The sequence below is a fragment of the Trichosurus vulpecula genome, chromosome 8, assembly GCF_011100635.1.
Source record: "Trichosurus vulpecula isolate mTriVul1 chromosome 8, mTriVul1.pri, whole genome shotgun sequence".
Lineage (NCBI taxonomy): Eukaryota > Metazoa > Chordata > Mammalia > Diprotodontia > Phalangeridae > Trichosurus > Trichosurus vulpecula.
Genome location: NC_050580.1, coordinates 77,339,886 through 77,358,750, shown reverse-complemented (window position 1 = coordinate 77,358,750; position 18,865 = coordinate 77,339,886). Strand labels below are relative to the sequence as shown.

The 18,865-nt window shown below is 42.8% G+C and overlaps 1 protein-coding gene across 2 annotated transcripts in view; it reads right to left on the bottom strand.

The window, feature by feature from the left end:
- The window catches only part of CRTAC1 (cartilage acidic protein 1), a 181,688-nt gene that overhangs the window by 46,992 nt on the left and 115,831 nt on the right, over positions 1 to 18,865 (bottom strand). For both annotated transcript variants that reach the window (XM_036737084.1, XM_036737085.1), the window contains exon 4: positions 4,475 to 4,611. In XM_036737084.1, coding sequence (XP_036592979.1) covers positions 4,475 to 4,611 — 137 coding nt within the window. The remainder of the gene's footprint in view (positions 1 to 4,474; positions 4,612 to 18,865) is intronic.

Genomic DNA, 18,865 nt, shown 5'->3' with positions numbered 1-18,865 from the left:
ATAATCTCCTTGAGAACAGGGTCTATTTCATTTTGTTTTTGTATCTTCAAGGGCCGGCACAGTGTCTGGCACAGAATAGGTGCTTAAAAATACTTGTTGAATTGTACACAGGAACAGTAACATTGTGTGATGATTAACTATGAATGACTTAGCTCTTTTCAACAATACAATGATCCGAGATAATTACCAAGGACTCATGATGGAAAATGCTATCCACATCCAGAGAAAGAACCATGGAGTTTAAATGCACATTGAAGCATGCTGCTTTCCCTTTCTTTATTTTCCTTGTGGTTTTTTTCCTTTTGGTCTGTTTCTTCTTTCACAACATGACTAATATAGAAATATGTTTTACATGATTGCACATATATAACCTATATAAATTTGCTTAGGAAAAGGGGAGGGGAGGGAAGGAGAAAAATTTGGAACTTAAATTTTTGTAAAAATGAATGTTTACAGTTATCTTTACATATAATTAGAAAAATCTTATTAAAAATACTTGTTGAACTGAACTAATTCTATCTCTGACACAAACCAGCACTGTGACCTTTGATATATCAATTAACCTCTCAATTAAGAACCATTTTCCAAATAATTTTCCAAAATTACTATCATGAATACTAGTACTATTACAAATATTCTGCTAATGGTACTAGAACTACTAATAGTAACTGACACATACAGTACTTTAAAGTTTGAAAAATTCCTATCATATATGTATACATACATATGTGTATGTGTGGATGTATGTATATGTATGTAAAATCTCATTTGAACTTCATCTCAATATTATGAAGGTGGAACCATATTTATTATTGCCATTTTAGTGAGGAGGAAACTGAGGCCCAGAGGGGTTAAATGACTTGTCTGGGGTCACACAGTTAATAGCTATCAGAGGCAGAATATTTATTTCTTAACAAACTGGTGTTGGGTCCCCCTTTGACCAGATATTTACCACTTCAAGACCAATACTCTATCCACTGCACCCTGCAGTCTTAAAAGGGATGCTATTAACCCCTCCATACCTCATAGGGTCATTGTGAAGATAAAATGGGACAGTGAATGTGGGACTTTGAAAAGGGGAAAACGCCATACAAGCATAAGGCACTATTAGCATTAACGATCAAGGATGGCTTTTGGCAGATGATGAAAGGTAGATGAAATACGATGTGGCAGAGTGAGGGATAAGATTGTTCCAGATATGAGGAATGAGATGTCAGAGCTCAAGAATGGGTTGGAAAAGATGAGTCTTTGGCTATACAATGGGCACAAGCAGGGGACTGACTGGTTAAGGGAGGAGAGAGCCAGGTGGTAAAGCCTGTCTGTGATCAAGAGAATGTATGATGGATTTGGAATTGCAAGGGTTAAAAGTTGAACTCCGTCATTGATTAGCTGTGTTTTGTTTGGGCAAATCATTTAACTTCTCTGAGACTCATAGGATCATAGGCTTAGAGTATGAAAGGACCTCAAAGTCTGTCTAGTCCAATCCGTTCATTTTACAGATAATAAACTGAACTCAAGAGAGTTTAAGTAACATGTCCAGGGTCATGGGGGTGGGGTAGTAAGTGGCAGAGCTGGCATGTGTATCTAGTTCCTTGGACTTCAAATCCAGAACTCTTCCCAATGCACTCATTTTTTCACTTATAAAATGAGGAAGGAATTGGATCACATGATTGCTGTGGTCCCTTTGAGCTCTTAATCCTATGATCTGATTCGGATGAAAATGAGAGGATGGATGGCATAAGGTTTCGAAGAGGTACAGGACTTGGCAAGTCAATGAAAAAATTAATTAAGGGTCTATTATGTGCCATGCACCAAAGGGCTGGAGATACACAGAAGGCAAAAGACAGTCCCTACTCTCAAGGGACCCATAATCTAATATGGGAGACAACAGGCAAACAACCATGTGCAAACAAGAGATAGACAGGACAAATGGGAGATAATCAACAGAGGAAAGGCACTAACATTAAAGGGATCGGGATAAGCTTCTTGTTTTTTGTTTTCTGTCCTTTCAGTCATGTCTGACTCTTACTGACCCCATTTGGGGTTTTCTTGGCAAAGACAGTGGAATGGCTTGCCATTTCCTTCTCCAGTTTGCTGTACAAATGAGGAAACTGAGGCAAACAAGGTGAAGTGACTTGCCCAGGGTCACACAGCTAGTAGATGTCTAAGGCTGGATTTGAACTCAGGTTTTCCTGACTCCAGGCCTGCCAGTCTATCCATGGTGCCACCTAGCTGCCCCCCAAACTTGTTATAGAAGGTGGGATTTTAGCAGGGACTTGAAGGAGGCCAGGGAAGCCAGGAGATGGAGATGAGGAGGGAGAGCATTTCACTTATGGAGGGCAGCTAATGAAAATATTTGGAGTGTCTTGTATGAGGAATCGCAATGAGGCCAGTGTTACTAGATCACCAAGTGTGAGTGTGTGTGAAGGGTAAGGGGTAGAAAGACTGGAAAGGTAGGGGGTGACCAGGTTAGGAAGAATTTTTAATACAAAAGAGAGAATTTTATATTTGATTCTGAAAGTGATAGGACAAAACAAAAGATTCGAATAAACAAAGTGAGGATTAACTTTGTGAAGATTTGTCAAGAGGCAGTATGGTGTATCAAAGGACCATGACTCAATTTCTGGCTCTGCTGCTTATTACCTGTGTGACCCACAGGGACAGGGGACGAGGATAAGGAGGCACCAAATAGCATTCCTACTAAGAAGTGACAACAGTGGTGGGGAAGACAGCAGGGAAGGAAGATGATAAGCATTCAGATGTGAGGAACGTCTGAATCTAATGGACTGTTCAGTTATGCCTATGTGAGAGGGCCCGTGGTACAGGCACAGAGGGCTGGGTGCAGTACCGGGAAGATCAGGTTTCCCATCCAGCCTTCGATATTTACTGTTTCTGCGACCATGGATAAGTCACTTAACCCTTTCTGTGATTGTTTTCCTATCTACAAAATGGGGATAATGACACCTACAGCAATAATTTACAGGGCTATTATGGAGCTCAAATGAGATAATGTGTATAAATCACTTCGAGAACCTTAAAGCATCCTATAAATGTCTTACTACCACAGCTAACCAGAAAAAGCCTGTGGACCAGGCTCTCATTACTGAAGGTTTTGTGTATATTGGGCTTCCATTTCTCCCTTCTCCATTCATACCCAAATATTTTACCCTCCTTTCTTCTTCACTCCTCAGGTTTGGGAGGATTCTTTGCTGGACAGAGAAAGCAACTACTCTCTTAAGGGTAGAAATGAGGCAGGAGGATGGGCTGGGGGAGAGGGAAGGAGGGAGCTTTTTTTATCCTGCAAATTTGACAACCTTAAAGTGTGTGTGTAGTGGGGGGGGGGGGGGGGCTGTGATCTGTGATTTGGAGGGAAGAGAGACAGTGAACACTTTGACCAAGGACTGCTATGCTAATGTTAATGTACTCTTGGTGAATTTTTTTTAGCATTCTGACTGTGTCTTTGTCTTGTGCTTAAATTCATTTGTGTGCAGATAACCTTGTTAGGCCAGAAAACGTGTCTTTTTTTCTTGATTAACCTTTACATACCACCAGAAAGCTCTCCCTAAAGTTCACCATCCTAGCCCAGCTGAAAAAACCTGAAGGAGGAAGAGAGAGAGGCAAAGCCCAAAGCAGGAATCAGAGCTGCATCCTTGGCTCTCTCCACATTCTCCCTTCCTCCTCTCTCCCAGCTCCCTACAATTCTCCTCACGACTTGGAGCTGTGCTCCAGGGATGACTCCCCCCTCTCCCATCACCTTGTGCCAGGCAGGAGTCCAGGTGGCAAGGATTCAGGTCAGGTCTAAATGTGGCTTCACAGCCCAGCTTGGCTCCTCTTCCCAGCACCAGCTTGTTAAGAAATAAATATTTATACCTGGCACCTGCCTCTTCCTAGGGCCTGGAGGCCCCTACTGTGAAGTTTCACGCTGAATCTCCAATCCCCTTTGTGTGTAGTTTTGATGGTGAAGTAAGCTGCCCCCTCCCACCCAACAACCTTTCCCCTAGAGTGTGGGGTCCCTAGGGATAGGTCCCCTTGAATGTGTGAGCTGACCAGGCAGCAGCTGGGCCCTTGATTTAGTGATAACTGTTTATAAAGTAGAGGAGGGGGAGGCAAAGGAGTGGGTGACAGGAGGCATAAATCACTTCCAGGCTAAGAATCTACCAGCAGCAGCAGCAGCTTAGAGAGGGGCTCCAGCATGGTGACTGCAGAAACCTCAGAGAGGGGACCTTCGCTATTGTCTGTTACTCCCAGGGGGTCTGGGTTCTGGGATCTCTACTGCCAGTCCTTTCTAGTCCACATCCAGCATTCACTGGACTCATCTGAAGGCACATAGAATAGGAAGGAAAGAAGAAAATCTCCAGGGATGCTTGCCTGGGGGGGGGGGGTCCATTTTCATCTCAGCTTCTCCTCAATCTAATCTTCACATCTTATTCCCTTAAGCTTTCACACTGTGTAAGTCAGTGTTTCTCCAACTCACCGTCCTGTCCACACAGGCCACCGAGCGGCCGGCAAAACGGCTGGCCACCCCACGGCGGACGTTGACCTCGTCACTCAGGATGTCCTCCCAGCGGCCGTTCCGGAACTTGAACAGCTTGTCCGTGTAAGTGGCAACCCCTGGAAAGAGGAGGGGAAAGGAGATGCAAAGCTGATGGCAAATCAGGAGGCACTGCCTAGCACCCTGGCCAGCGCTTGCCCATATGACATCCACGGGGAATCTCCCTTCCCCCCTCCCCTAATATAAGATGGCATTTGGGATATGGGTGTATAGAATCTGTCACCATGAAGATACTAGAGAACAGTCCAGACCCATATCTGTCAGAAGTAATTCTGCCAGAGCTGAAAACTAACAGGATGCCTAACAATTGGAGAATGGTTTAACAAATTACAGTACATGAATCTAATGGAATACTATTGTGCCGTAAGAAATGATATAGGGCATAGTTTCAGAGAACCATGGGCAGATTTGTATGAACTCATGCAGAGTGAAGTGAACAGAACCAGGACAACAATTTATGTAATAACAGCATTGTAAAACAAACAACTTGGAGGGACTTGAGAAGTCAGATCCATGCACTGACCAGCCATGTTTCTCCAGAACTGATGAGGATGCATGCTACCTACCTCCTGACAGAGAGGGGATAGACACAGGATGCAGAAGGACACATATATTTTTTGGAAATGGACAATGTGGGAACTGGTTTTGCTTGACTTGAATATTTTGACAAGGGTTTTGTTTTTCTTTTTCTGAATGGAGGAGGTGGAAGGGAGAAAAAATAGATTTTTTAAAATTGAAAAACAATTAAGTAAAAAAAAAGTGATTCTGCTTGGCTATTCTATGATAATGACTCAAACCAGGGATTTACAACAGAATCAGGAGAAGAAAGGATAGTCGATGAATCCAGAACAGGAGGCGCTCCAACGTAGAGCAGAGATTGATCACCTCTATCACCTAGAGAACAAGAAGGCTGAGGATTCCTTTCAGTGGCACAATCTCTTTGAATAATAAAAAAATAAGTTTGGGAAGGGTCCTGGCAGGAAGGAGACAGGAAGCACGATGTCTTGGAAAAAACAATTTAAAATAAGAAGGCCAATTTTCAAGGTTCAGCTCTGCTTTTTAATGTCTGTAAGAGTTCAGGCAAATCATATAACCACCCTGGATCTCAATATCCACATCTATAAAGTGGAGTTGAACCAAATGACCTTTATTGTCTATTATAATTCCCCAAGTCCTATAATCTAGGGTGAAGATTTCCCTAAGGACAACCTCATGGCCTCTTTCTCTTAGAACTGGAAATCTCTTAATGGAAAGCGGGAAGAATTCAGTTCAATTTATAGCATTTATTAAGCACTTAGTATTTGTGAGAAACAGAGCTAGGGCTACAAAGACATGAATGGTTCAGCAACCTGAGAAGTACCGATTGACTTGTCCCAGCTCAATTCTTCCCCTTTACCCTTCTGTCTCACTCTTCTTCTTTTATTAAAATATTGAAATAAAAACAACTGATATTTCCAGTTTTGGACTGGCATGGGAAACCCTGGGAAGAGAAGCCAATGAAGGGAATGGATGAATAAAAAAATCATTTCTTAAGTCCTTATTTTGTACTAAGCACTGAGGATAGAAATAGAAAAAGCCAGATAGCCCCTGCTCTCAGAGGGCTTACACTCTAGTTGAGAGAGATAACAAAAAAGAAAGTTTAGCTCTGGGGCAGAAGGAGAGGCCCAGATTTCTTCAGGGTGCAGTGGTGGGTCTGATGGCAAGGCCAAGGGATCCTTAGGTTACAAGGTAGAGCAAAATGTACAGCAGTCAGGGACTCAAAAGAACTGGGTTTTACTCTTGGCTCTATGATTCTGGGAAAGTCATTGCCTTCTCCCTGGGCCATAGTTTCCTAATTACTCATTTCCTAAAACGAATAAATGAACACTAATAGTCACTCTAGTCCTAACTTTCTCTGACTCTGTTTTTAAGGTGGCTGACCTTGTGACACCTCCTACTAAAGTTTGTAATGATTTGGCAAGAGTCAATAGTGGAGTGGCTTCAGCCTAGCGCTCAGGAAGTTCAGCCCTGAAACATACCCGATGGGAGACTCTTCCCAATGAGGAAGGAGCTGGAGTCTTCGAGGAAGAAGTAAGTCCTTGCTCTCCAAGATACAATGATGAGACAGACCCTAGAGATGCTGTCAGGTGAGAGATTATCCATTAAGGGTCAGGGAAAAATAAGACAAATAGACTAAATATACTAATATGGACCAATACAAGACTAAAATAAGAGTAGTCATGGTTGCTGAGGGGTACCAAGGCCAATATTCATCAAGATGATAACAACAGAGAGGTCTGCTGTCTTCTTGGAGCCTGTACTCAGGATGTGACAGAAAACCTCCCAAGACTTGTCAGCTTGGATGACTACTACCCATACGTGGTGATTCACAATGGGCATACATGGAACTGCCAAAGGAAATGAAAGCACTGATAAAGGTTGTAAAATTTTTGACAAGAAATTGAAGGTCTTAGGTGTATGGATTGTGTTCTCATGATTGTTAACAATTCGAAGGAAAAGGTTTAAAAAGAGAAAGGAAGATTTGGGATGTGAATAGCTCGTTTAAGAGGAAGGTTTCTGGGGACAGCTAGGTGGCGCAGTGAGTAGAGCACTGGCCCTGGAGTCAGGAGGACCTGAATTCAAATCTGACCTCAGACACTTGACACACTTACTAGCTGTGTGACCTTGGCCAAGTCACCTAACCCCAATTGCCCTGCCTTCCCCCTTCCAAAAAAGAAAAGATGGTTTCTGTTTTGAATTTTTGGACTACAACTTAAAATAGAGGAATGAAAAGTTCCTGGTCAGGGATGGAATCCACCTAACAAGCTTTGGTAATCACTTATTTGACAGGAGCTTTGCTCATCTATTAAAAAGGGCTATAGAGTGAAGAGGAAGGGGAAGGAGATAGTGGAAACTGTCTACAATTATCCATGAAGGTGAATACACAGAATGTAACAAAATGAATTGGAGATTATAACACAAGGAGGCAAATTTGAACATCCATCCATCCATCCTTCTATCTATCTATCACTTAATGGGATGAGACCAATGAGGAGAATATGCCTCTGGAAGGGTACATTGTAAACAAAATCAACAGGTAAGTAAGAGGGATGGGGGGGGGGAGGGTATGGTGGTGCAAAGTACTATTGTGTATTAAAAAAAATACTTAAACTCATGTGAGGAAATCCAGGAAGCAGAGAGGATAATGGTGAAGGACATTTTGATGGAGATCAGTAAGGGCAGAAACAGAAAGCAGTGATATTGTCACTGGAATAGACTACAGACCACCTAGACAAAAACAGGGAATAGACGAGGGGTTTGCCTAATACTGAAGCATGATAGAGTAATGATGGAAGTCTCTGATTATCTTGACATCTGATGGAGGCTTCTCTCTGTCCAAAGCAAAGAAGGTGATGGTTTCCTGATTTGCCTTGATAGTTTCATCCTTCAAAAGGTGGAGGAAATAAAGGGAATTGGTATTCTGCATTGAATGCTCCCCAACAAGGTTACTTGGTGGAAAACATTGGGAATTTGGGAAATGACTTTCTTCTCCTTAGAAAGCTAGGCACAGTCTGACAAATATCTCCCTGATTTTGAATGCTTTGGAGAAAGGACAGCTAGGATTTCCTGTCTTCAAATTCCAAAGCGAAAGTCCAGGAGGGAAGGAAGGATGAAATTCTGAAGACACAGAGAAATTCCAGGTGTGGTGATGCATGCCTGTAAAATTGCAGGTGTGGTGATGCATGCCTGTAATCCTTGTTACTTGGGAAGGCTGAAGATAGCAGATCTCTTGAGTTTGGGAGTTCTGAACTACAGTATGGCCAAAACTGATCAGATGTCTACACTAAGTCCTGTGGCAATGTGGTAAGCCTCTGGGAGCAAAAGGCCATCAAGTTGCCTTTGTTATTTTGTTGTTTCAGTCATTTTTGAATTTTTGTAATGTCATTTGGGTTTTTCTTGGCAAAGATACTGGAGTGGTTGGCCATTTCCTTCTCCAGCTCATTTTACAGATAAGGAAATTGAGGCAAATAAGGTTAAGTGACTTTCCCAGGGTCACACAGCTAGTGTCTGAGGCTGGATTTGAACTCAGGTAGATAAGTCTTCCTGACTTCAGGTATGGTACTCTACCCACTTCACCACCTAACTACCCATCAGGCTGCCTAAGGAAGGGCAAACTGGTCCATTTTAGAAAAACAGAATAGGTTAAAGCTTCCATACCAGTAAGTATGGAGATCAGACCCTTGAGTGGGCCCAGTCTCAATCTTGTTTCCAACTTGGGCGAGAGAGGGAGTCACTGAGTCAATTAGTATTTATTAAATACCTACTAGAGCCAGAGCCTCTCACTAAGTTCTAGGGATACAAAGAAAGGCAAAAACAAACAAACAAACAAACAAACAAACAGTTCTTGCTCTCAGGGATTTCACAGTCTAGTGAGGGAGAAAGGGAGACCTGTTTTAAAAAAAGACACAAAGAGAAACAATCCTGATGAGGAAGAAAAGAGGACCCATTTCATGAGATCAATATGGATAAATAGGGAACTCATGCACCAGCTTAATTTGAAAAAGATGTATACAGAGCATGGATGCAACATCAGGTAACAGAGGATAAGGACAAAAGCATCAGTGTAAGGAGTACTTCAAGCTCAGAACAAACTGAGACTGATAAGTCATGCTAAGGACCAAAAAGGAGAGGAGGAACACTGCCCAGCAAGGGGGCGGGGATGACAACTGATGATGGACAGAAGGTGGAACTCAAAACCTTTAGCTTGTTTCTGATTTCTCTGCCAAGGTGAGTGATGTTTGGATTGGAAATGATAGAACAAAGTGGACCCTAGGAAGTTAATATTCTGAATAAGTAGAGACATAGCAAGGGAACACTAGCTGCCTTAATGAGTTCATATCACCAGGGCCAGATGAACTACAACCTCCAATCCTGTAAGAACTGGCTAATGTGATTATTGAACCAGTGTCAGTGACCTTTGAAAGATCATGAAGAATGGGAAGGTATTGCAGGGCTGGAGAAGAGCAAATGTCCTGATTTTCAAGAGGGGGAAGAGAATAAAGTGTGTAAGTTATAAGCCAGTGAGCTCGTCTAGGGATTCCTGACAAATTCTAGACTGTATCAGTGGTCTTGAAAAGGAAGCATCTGCCCAAGCCAGCATGGCTTCATCAAGAACAAAGTATGCTAGACTAACCTCTTTTTAGTTTTTTTGAAAGGGTTACTAGGCTGGTAGATCGGGGAATGCTATATCTAGAATTTATCTATATTTTAGCACAAACTTTGACAGAGTATCTCCAGATATTTTTGGGAACAAGCTATGTTGCATGCTAGTGTCCTCCAGTAGATTTAAACCTGGTTGGATGGCCAGACCCAACGAGTAGCCATTAATAGTTCAATGTTGACTTAAAAAGAGGGATCCAGTGGAGTGCCTCAGAGATCTCTGATTGGCCTGGTCATGTTTTAACATTTTTATCAATGACTTGGGTAAAGGGATTACTTATCAAACCTGAAACTGACCCCAAATAGGGAGGATTAGCTATCACTACTTGGAGTATTATGATCTACTCTAGGCAACTCATTTTAGAAAGGACATTGATAAGATGGAGGGTATCCAAAAGAGGTCAATCAGAATGGTGAAGGTTCTGAAGATCATGTCAGATAAAGAGTGATGAAAGGAATTAGTGACATTTAACCTGGAGAAGAGAAGACTTGGGGGAGACATGATAGCTGTCTCTAAGTACTTGGAAGGCTATCTGTGGAAGAGGGATTAGTAGACTTGCTGTGTTTGGCCTCAGAAGACAGAACTACTATAGGAGTAATGAGTAGAAATTGCAAAGAGCATATGAAGAATAAGGTGCAAAGAGTATGTCCAAACAATTAGAGAAGTCTAAAAATGAAATGGATGGTCTCAGGAGGTAGTGGGCGCTCCTACATGACTGAAGGACTTTAGACAACCTTTGAGATGACCAATTATTATGGATGTGGTCACAAGAAATCTCTTTCAGGTATAGTTTGGATTAGTTGGCTTCTGAGATTTCTTTCTGCTGGGAGATTCTATGATCCTAATCCCTAGTTTAATCTTTAGGCCTCCAGGGTCACTTAAATTGTGAGGATCAGGTTTTTGCTCTAACACCCTAGGATATACTGGCTTCATAGATTACCTTCAGGGCCTGACACTGGCGACAGTAATACTTAGCAAACCACAGCAAGGATCTGGGTAAGGCAGTCCTTCAAAATTGGAAATAATGATTACTCATGCTTATCAAGAACTTTTCTCACAACCACCATATCGATTTAATAAATATTTATTATGTGCTTACTGTGTACCAGGCATCGGGATTACAAAGACAAAAATGAAGTCTGCCTTTCCCCAAAGAATAGCTAACACTCAGATAAGTCATCACTATTGTAGATGAAGAAACTGAGGCTTAAATTTGCCAAGATCACATTGATAATAAGTGGCAGAACCCAGATCTGAACCAAATTTGTCTGCGGTTTGTTTGTTTTCTGACTCCTACCCTAGTGCTCTCTTCCCCTTTACTCCTCCATGGAGACATTCTTGGTTCAATCTAATCCTGCTGTCTAAATTATTCCTGGAGAATGTTACCTACCTCAGGGAAGACATTCCAAGAGAGAAGAGATCTCAAGAGAATCAGGGACCCATATTGCTTTCCTACCTTGCCCTCGCTGGAGAGAACAGAGAAGGAGACTTTGCTGGGGACTTCTATTTTTCTTTGTTTTTTTTCTTTTTATTGAAATAATTTATTTTTACATAATCTTTATTATCAAATATATCACCATCCCTTCCCCTATCCAGCAAGATATAAGAAATATTTTAAAAGGAAAAAAATCTGTTGAACAAAACTGGCCAATACATCAACTGTGTCTGATTGAATATCCAATATTCCACACCTACCTCTGCAAAGAAGGGAGGAAGGTGCATTTTCTCAACTGTTTTCCAGGACCAAACTTAATCATTGTATTACATAGCATTCAGTTCAGTTCAGTTTTGTTTTGTTTTCATTTATATTTATGTTTCCATGGTTGTAGTCACTATATATATTCTTTTCCTGGATCTGTAGCTCATTTGTCTTCCTATAATTCTCCAAATTTTTTATATTAAGTGTTTCTTATGGTGCAGCAATATCCTAGTATAGGATCATAGATGATAGGATGAGCAATATGGAACTGGAAGGGACCTCAGAGGTTGCCTACTCCACTCCCCTCACTTTGCAGATGAAGAAACCGAGGTACAGAGAGGTTAAGTGACTAGCACAGGTTCACACAGCTGGTAAGTGTCGGAGATTGGCTTCAAAATTTTATACCACTAAGCTTATATTCACATACCACAATGTTTAGCCATTCTCCAATTGATAGGCATTTACTTTGTGTCCAGTTCTTTGCTAACACAAAAAGTGATGCTACGAATAATCTAGTGTACGTGGTATCTTTATTTCTTTGACCTCCTTGGGATGTATGTATTGAAGCGAGATCTTTGGATCAAAGGGTATGGACATTTAGAACACCTTTTGAGTATAATTTCAAATTGCTTTCCAGAATAGTTGAGCTAATTCACGGCTGGGTAGGGACTTCTTGATGCTTGTCTTTGGAATTTGCCTCAGAAGATGTAATTGTTATCTGGGGCTGAAGCTGTCATTGAAGGGAGCCCTTGGCTAAACCCTGGAGAACCCCTAAAGCAAGGATGGTATAATATTCAGTGCTGGACTTCAAGTTAGATAGACTGGGTTAATTACTTGGATGTTTTGTTACTCATATTCTCTTATAATTTTTTTCTCTTTTTCATTGATTTATCAACGTATGCTCTTGTAGGTTTTAAATTAAAATTTCTTCTTGAAATCTTTGGTGATTTTATTACTTTCTCTTTTTATTCACCTGTCTCTCACTATATGACTTCTCCTCTTTTGATGATGGATTTATCCTTGTGGCTGGACCCCAGTGCTGTCTCAGCCTCTTCCCATGATGGGAAATTTACTTGCCATCAGCCATATTCCCTGCCCTGAGTAATTTCTGGGGAGACAGAACTGGCTTCAACTTTGTTTCCTATCCTTTGTCCTTCAGGCCCAATACAGCTTCATATGTGCTTCTGTTGCCTTTATTCTTTAGTTCTCTGAGCTGAATCAGCATCTTTTTGAAAGATTGGGGGAGAGGGGTAGGTTAGGGTTTGGGGGACAGCCTCTACTGCTTTGGTGTTAGAGAATCCCTAAGCCAATGAGGCAGAAGTGGAAGTACGGTTGTTATTCAATTGTTTTGGTCATGTCTGACTCTTCATGACCCCATTTGGGGTTTTCTTGCCAAAGATTCTAGAGTGGTTTGCCATTTCCTTCTCCAGCTCACTTTACAGATGAGGAAACAAGGCAAACAGGGTGAAGTGACTTACCCAGGGTCACACAGCTAGTAAGCATCTGAGGCCGGATTTGAATTCAGGAAAGATGAGTCTTCTTGACTCCAGGCCCTGCGCTCTATCCATTTTGCCAACTAGCTGCCCAGGGAAGCATGGTCCTCCCCTCCTATTCCTTCCTACCTTCAAAATGGCTGGGCAGAGTCAATATCCACTGCTTATTGCAACAGACTGATGGGGGACAAATATTGGGTGCACTGCCTCTGAAGTCTCTGAAGCAGCAGGGAAATCCCTGAATGAGTTTCAAAGCAGAAACTCATGGGTCAGTTTGTAATTCCTGGGTAGAGACTGGTGGTAGAGGAGTATTGAGTGAGCTCTTTAAGGTTTATCATTTGCCACGGTTAATTCACAAAGCTATTACTTTGCTGGACTCCTTTCTTTCTTGTCCTGTGGATACAGTTGGAAGTGCTCTCCCTTTGGTGCAAAATTCCTCCTTGGCAATTTTTTTTTTTTGAGTTAGCAAGGATTGGAAAAATTCTTTCAATCTTGTTGGACACGTGACCCAGACCCTTAGATTTGGGTTTTAATCCCAACTGTGATACTTACTAGCTATGTGACCTTTAAACTCTCTGTGCCTCAATTTCCTCATCTGTAAAATGGAGACAATATCTATATCAACTAATATCAGCTATATCAACTAATATCAACCTAGATCAGCTAAGTGGCACAGTGGATAGAGCTCTGGGTCTGGAGTTAGGAAAACTCTTCTTCCTGAGTTCAAATCTGGCTTCTGACAATAACTGTGTTACCTTGGGCAATTCATTTAATCCTATTTGCCTCAGTTTCCTCATCTGTAAAATGAGCTGAAAAAGGAAATGGCAAACCCCTTCAGTATCTTTACCAAGAAAACCCCAAAATGGAGTCATGGAGAGTCTGACGTGACTGAAAAATAACTCAACAAAGTACCTATTTCATAGAGTTGCTTCTAGGTTCAAATGAAATAACATGTGAAATATTATAGCTTCAAAAGCTACATGTGTCTATACAGGGCGTCTCAAAAGTCCGAGTGCAGTTTTGGAACCATGAGAGCTTGAAACTGCACTAAAACTTTTGGGACACTCTCTATTATTACTATCATAGCCTGGAAGGGTACTTTCTGAGGAGGCATTGCCCACCCCTGCAACGCTGACCCTTTTATGCTTTTTATATCTCCTTCCTTCAGACACAATAGTCCCCTGTACTTGGCTCTCAAATCAGAGGATCCTTAGGCCAAGAAAGGCCCCCAAAGTAATTTCCCTAGGGAGTCTCAATCCTCCATGGAAATTAGAATCGAAGAAGAGAAAAGGTTGTAGCACTCATTGACCAAGCTAAATGGTTCTGGTCTGTGCAGAGCATTTAAGGACATTCTGGATACTAGAGCTATAACTAGGGCAGAGTGACTAGAGCTTTTCCTCAGGGCACCAAATTTAGAGGGCACTGACTGCACTTAGAGTTCTTCCAAGAGCATAGAAACAATAGAATTTAGCATCTAGTTAGCAAGAATAATTAGTTAAAATAGAAAGCTACAGATGGCTGGCTGCAGTAAACTATCACTTCTCCACCATGCTCCACATCCTCAATCCCAACTGAACGCATATTTCCTCTCACGTTTCCTGGGTGCAATTTGTGGTACTATGACTGGCTATGCCTCTGCCTGAACCTTAGGGCCTAAAGAGAAGAAGGGGCCCTGGATTTTCCTCACCCTAAGAACGATGCTGCCCCAGGGCTCCACTGGCTTCCCTTGAAGCCCTTCATCCTTCAGTACTAATGTCCAGGCAGGCCCTGGGGCCAAAGGGAAGAGTGGTTGGCATTGTTTTTCTATGGCCTCTTCCTCCCTCTTCAGCCTCTTTGGCTTAAGAGCTGACCAGGGACACTCAGAAGAATAAACTAATTAAGGTAAAATGTGCAAGAATGGTGCAGAGCCTTGTAGATCATAAATGGGAACGGCAAAATCAATGGCAGCCCTTCCGCAGGCGGCAGCAGAGGGGCCTGGGCGACAGGAGTAATGGGACTCCATGATTTAGGAAGAGCAAATGCTCTGGCAGCTGCAACCTGGGTAATTAGGTGTGTCAGGAAGACAGATAAACAGTGAGCCGTGTGGGTCGATGGTACAGGTAATAAACACCCGGGCGCTTGCCCCGGGTCCGTGTCAGCACGTCATCCCTCCTGCCAGCTCCTTGTTGCTGCAGACGGCCTGGGGTGCCTCGCTAGGGGCCAGACGACAGGCTGCTGAGGGAAAGGGAAGGCTGCTGGGAGCCCAAGGACCTTCCCAACTCTCCTGGAGGAGCCTGGGAGAGGACAGGTGAGTGAGGAGAGCTCGGAGGGGTGGGAGGGGGACTCGGACCCCCAGCCCCGGACTACCCAGCCCTAGAGGATCCCAGGCCACTGCTGGTAATAGGGCAGTTAAGGGAAGTCCTTTTTGGGTATGAGTCCTCATGCAAGCTGAAGCCTTGGCGTGCGATCAATCAACAAATATTTATTGCTGAGACAGCTTGATTTAGAGGTAAGTGCTGGACCTGGCATCACAGGAGCAGAGGATTTAGAGCTGGAAGTGGCCTTAGAGGTCAACTAACACAAGGCCCTTATTTTACAGATGTGGAAACTGAGGCTCAGGGAAGTCCTGTGACTTGTACTCGCTCACAACTGTGTGAAACTAAAACCTTAAAGTTCGTACAAATGTTAGCTATTCTTCTTGGTGCTCTCAGTCACATGGGCAGCATCTGAACCCAGGTTCTCTGATTCCAAATCCATTGTTCTTTCTATCAGACACACGCTAAATCCTCTTTCTAATACTTACTAGCTGTGGACTATGGGCAAGGGAGCCACTGTGCTTTCTAACCTGTACAAGAAGGGTGATATTTACACCATCCCCCTCACAGGGCAGTTATGAAGAAAGGACATTGTGGACTCTAAAACACTACCTAAGTGCATTATTGTTACTGTATTGTGGTGGTTGTTGTTATCCCCAAACATCTAGTGTGTTCCAGGCACTGGGCTAGGCACCATGGGAGATACAAAGAAGTTGGAGACATGCTATCCATTCCCAGGAAGTTTACAGTTTAGCTGGGAAACCCTTCCTGATGTCTCCAGTGTGTCTTACCCTCTAAATCATCTTCTATCCATTTTATATACATATATGTGTGTGTGTGTACACACATATATACATACATACATATATGTACTTATACATCTACGTGCATGTACGTATGTACTAATGCATTTATGAACATGTATGGATGTCTACACAGGCTAGACTAAGCTATTGGAGGGCTGGGATTGTTTTCACCTTTGTGTTTATATACCCAGCATCTACTACAATGCTTAGCACATAGTAGGTGCTTAATAAAGGTTTGTTGGTTGGCGGACTGATAAAAAGGCAAAGCTAAGCAATACAAAGCAGGAAGTCATGATACATTATGAAGAACTGGGAGATTAATAAAAAATGAGTGGTGATAGCAAAAACTTGTTTTTACATAGCACTTTGAGGACTTGCCTCCAAACAACTCTGTTAAGGGGACTGAGGCAAACAAATGTTAAGAGTCTGAGGCCAAATTTGAACCCAGGTCTTTTGGAATTCCAGGATAAAGAGAAGGAGTATTGAGGCAAAATTAGGGGATGGTGAATAGTCAAAATTTGGTTGGGAGGGAGGAGAAGGAAGGGAAGTCATACTGTGAAGCAGAGGGAAAGAAACCTGGAGAAGGGAGTTGCTGTCAGACTGTGGAAGGCCTTGAATGCCAGGTCAATAAGTCTGGACTACAGGTGATGGGAAGTCACTAAAGATTTTTAAGGAAGACACTCAACTAATCTGATGGTAAAATATAGCATTAAGAGCACGGGACTTGGCATTTGAATGTCTGTAAATGAAGGCACTGGAAAAAACAGCGGGGGATGGGAGATGCAGTGCTTGACCTGGAGTCAGGGAGACATAAGTTTGGATCCTTCCTCAGTCACTTGCTTAGTAGTGTTACCCTGGGCAAGTCATTTTACTACCGAGTCTCAGTTTCCCCATCTTTGAAATTAAGAGGTTGGAAAAGATGGCTCCTAAAGTCCTTTTCCAGCTCGAAATTTATGATCCTATGAATACACTCCCCTTAGGATCTCTTCTGGGGCATCGAGGTGGCACGGTGGATAGGAGTTGGGCTTGAGACCTGAGTTCAAATTTGACCTCAGACACTTAGTAGCTGTATGACCCTGGTAAAGTCACTTAACCTGTTTGCTTCAGTTTCCTTATCTGTCAAATGAGCTGGAGCAGGAAATGGCAAACTACTCTAGCATCTTTGCCAAGAAAACTTGTCTTGGGGGTCACAGAGAGTCAGACATGACTGAAATTACTGAACAGTAAGAACAAGAGGAGGCATCTCTGCTAGCTGTATCAATCTGTGATTTCAGAGCAGAGTTTTAGGAAGGTTGATTTGGCAATAATGTGCAGAATGGTCTGGAGTTGGGAGAAAAGGGAGGCTTGGAGACCAGTCCAGTGAGAAGGTGAGAAGGGCTTGAATCAGGGTGGTCATAGTAGGAATAGAGAGGAAGGGTTAGATGCAAGAAACACATCTAAGGAAGAATCTACAGGACTTGGGGATGACTACATGTGGAGAGCACAGGAGAAGCAAAAAGTAAGGAAGCCTCCGTGTTTCCCAGCTTGGATGACTAGGAGAATGGTGTGTGAAATAGGGGCATCAGGAGGGTGAACCCATTTGGGGAGACATACAGGATAGGAGATCACAGATTTATAGCCAGGAGGGACTCTGGAGGCCATATAGCCTTTTCATTTTATAGACGAGGAAACTGGAGCCCAAGTGCCTTGATATCACTTGGAGAGTATCAGAAGCAGGATTTGAACTCAGGTCTTTTGATTTCAGAGATACTGAACCATACCACCTCCCAGATGTTAAGTTCTGTTTTAGACCTGTGAGATGTGAAATAATGGCAAGACTACCCAATAGAAAAATCTGGGAGGCCTACAATTCTGGAGCTCAAGAGAAAAATCCGAGAAGGATATATAGATTTGGAAGATATTTGCATAAAGGTGATAATTAAAGCTATGAGAGCTAATGAGATTTCCAAGAGAAAGGACATACAGATACAAGCAGAGAGCAAAGGATTGAAGAATAGGGAGTATTTGTGTTTGGGGGGGGTGGGAAGAAGAGAGGCACGTATAGTAGATAGAGAAGCAGCAATGAGAGAGTCAGAGACAGAGACAGAGGGAAAGAGAAGAGAGATAGAAAGACAGAGAGGGGGGAAGGAGGAAAGGGGAGAGAGAGAGAGATGAAGGAGAGAGACAGAGAGGGGGAAGGGGGAGAGAGAGGGATGAAGGAGAGAGAGAAAGAGACAGAGACAGAGAGGAGAACCAAGATATTCTCTAACCCAAGGGAGGAGAGAGTTCTAAGGAGGAGGGTGGCCATTAGCCAATCAATACGCATATATTGAACCATCAGGTGCTGGGCTTTTTAAACCTTATCCCCTAAGGAGTAGGAGGAGCTTCTTCACTCCAGCCCTCTCTCTGCCTAGTCCCCATCTTCCAAAGGGGAGCTGTAGGAGCTCTCTGGGGGCAGTTCAAAGGGTGTGAATGTGGGGGTTGGGAAAGATATGGCATTAAAGGGCCTTTTCAGTGGAGCAGCTAGCCCATTTAGGGCTGAGACAGCACCTCATTCATCTTTGTATTCCCCACAGTTACTATTACCACTAAACTGACATTTATATAGTGTTTTAAGGTCTGCAGAGCACTTCCTATATACTAGCTCATTTGAAACATACAGTAATCCTGTGAGTTAGGTACTAAGAATATTTTCATTCCCACTCTACAGAGGAGGAAACTGAGACTGACATAGAGTAAATTAGTTGCCTCAGTGTCCAAGATGGGATTTGAACCCAGGCTTTCATGACTCCAAGTTTGGTACTAGCCACTACAGAATGTTGCCTCCCACCGTGCCCTGTTC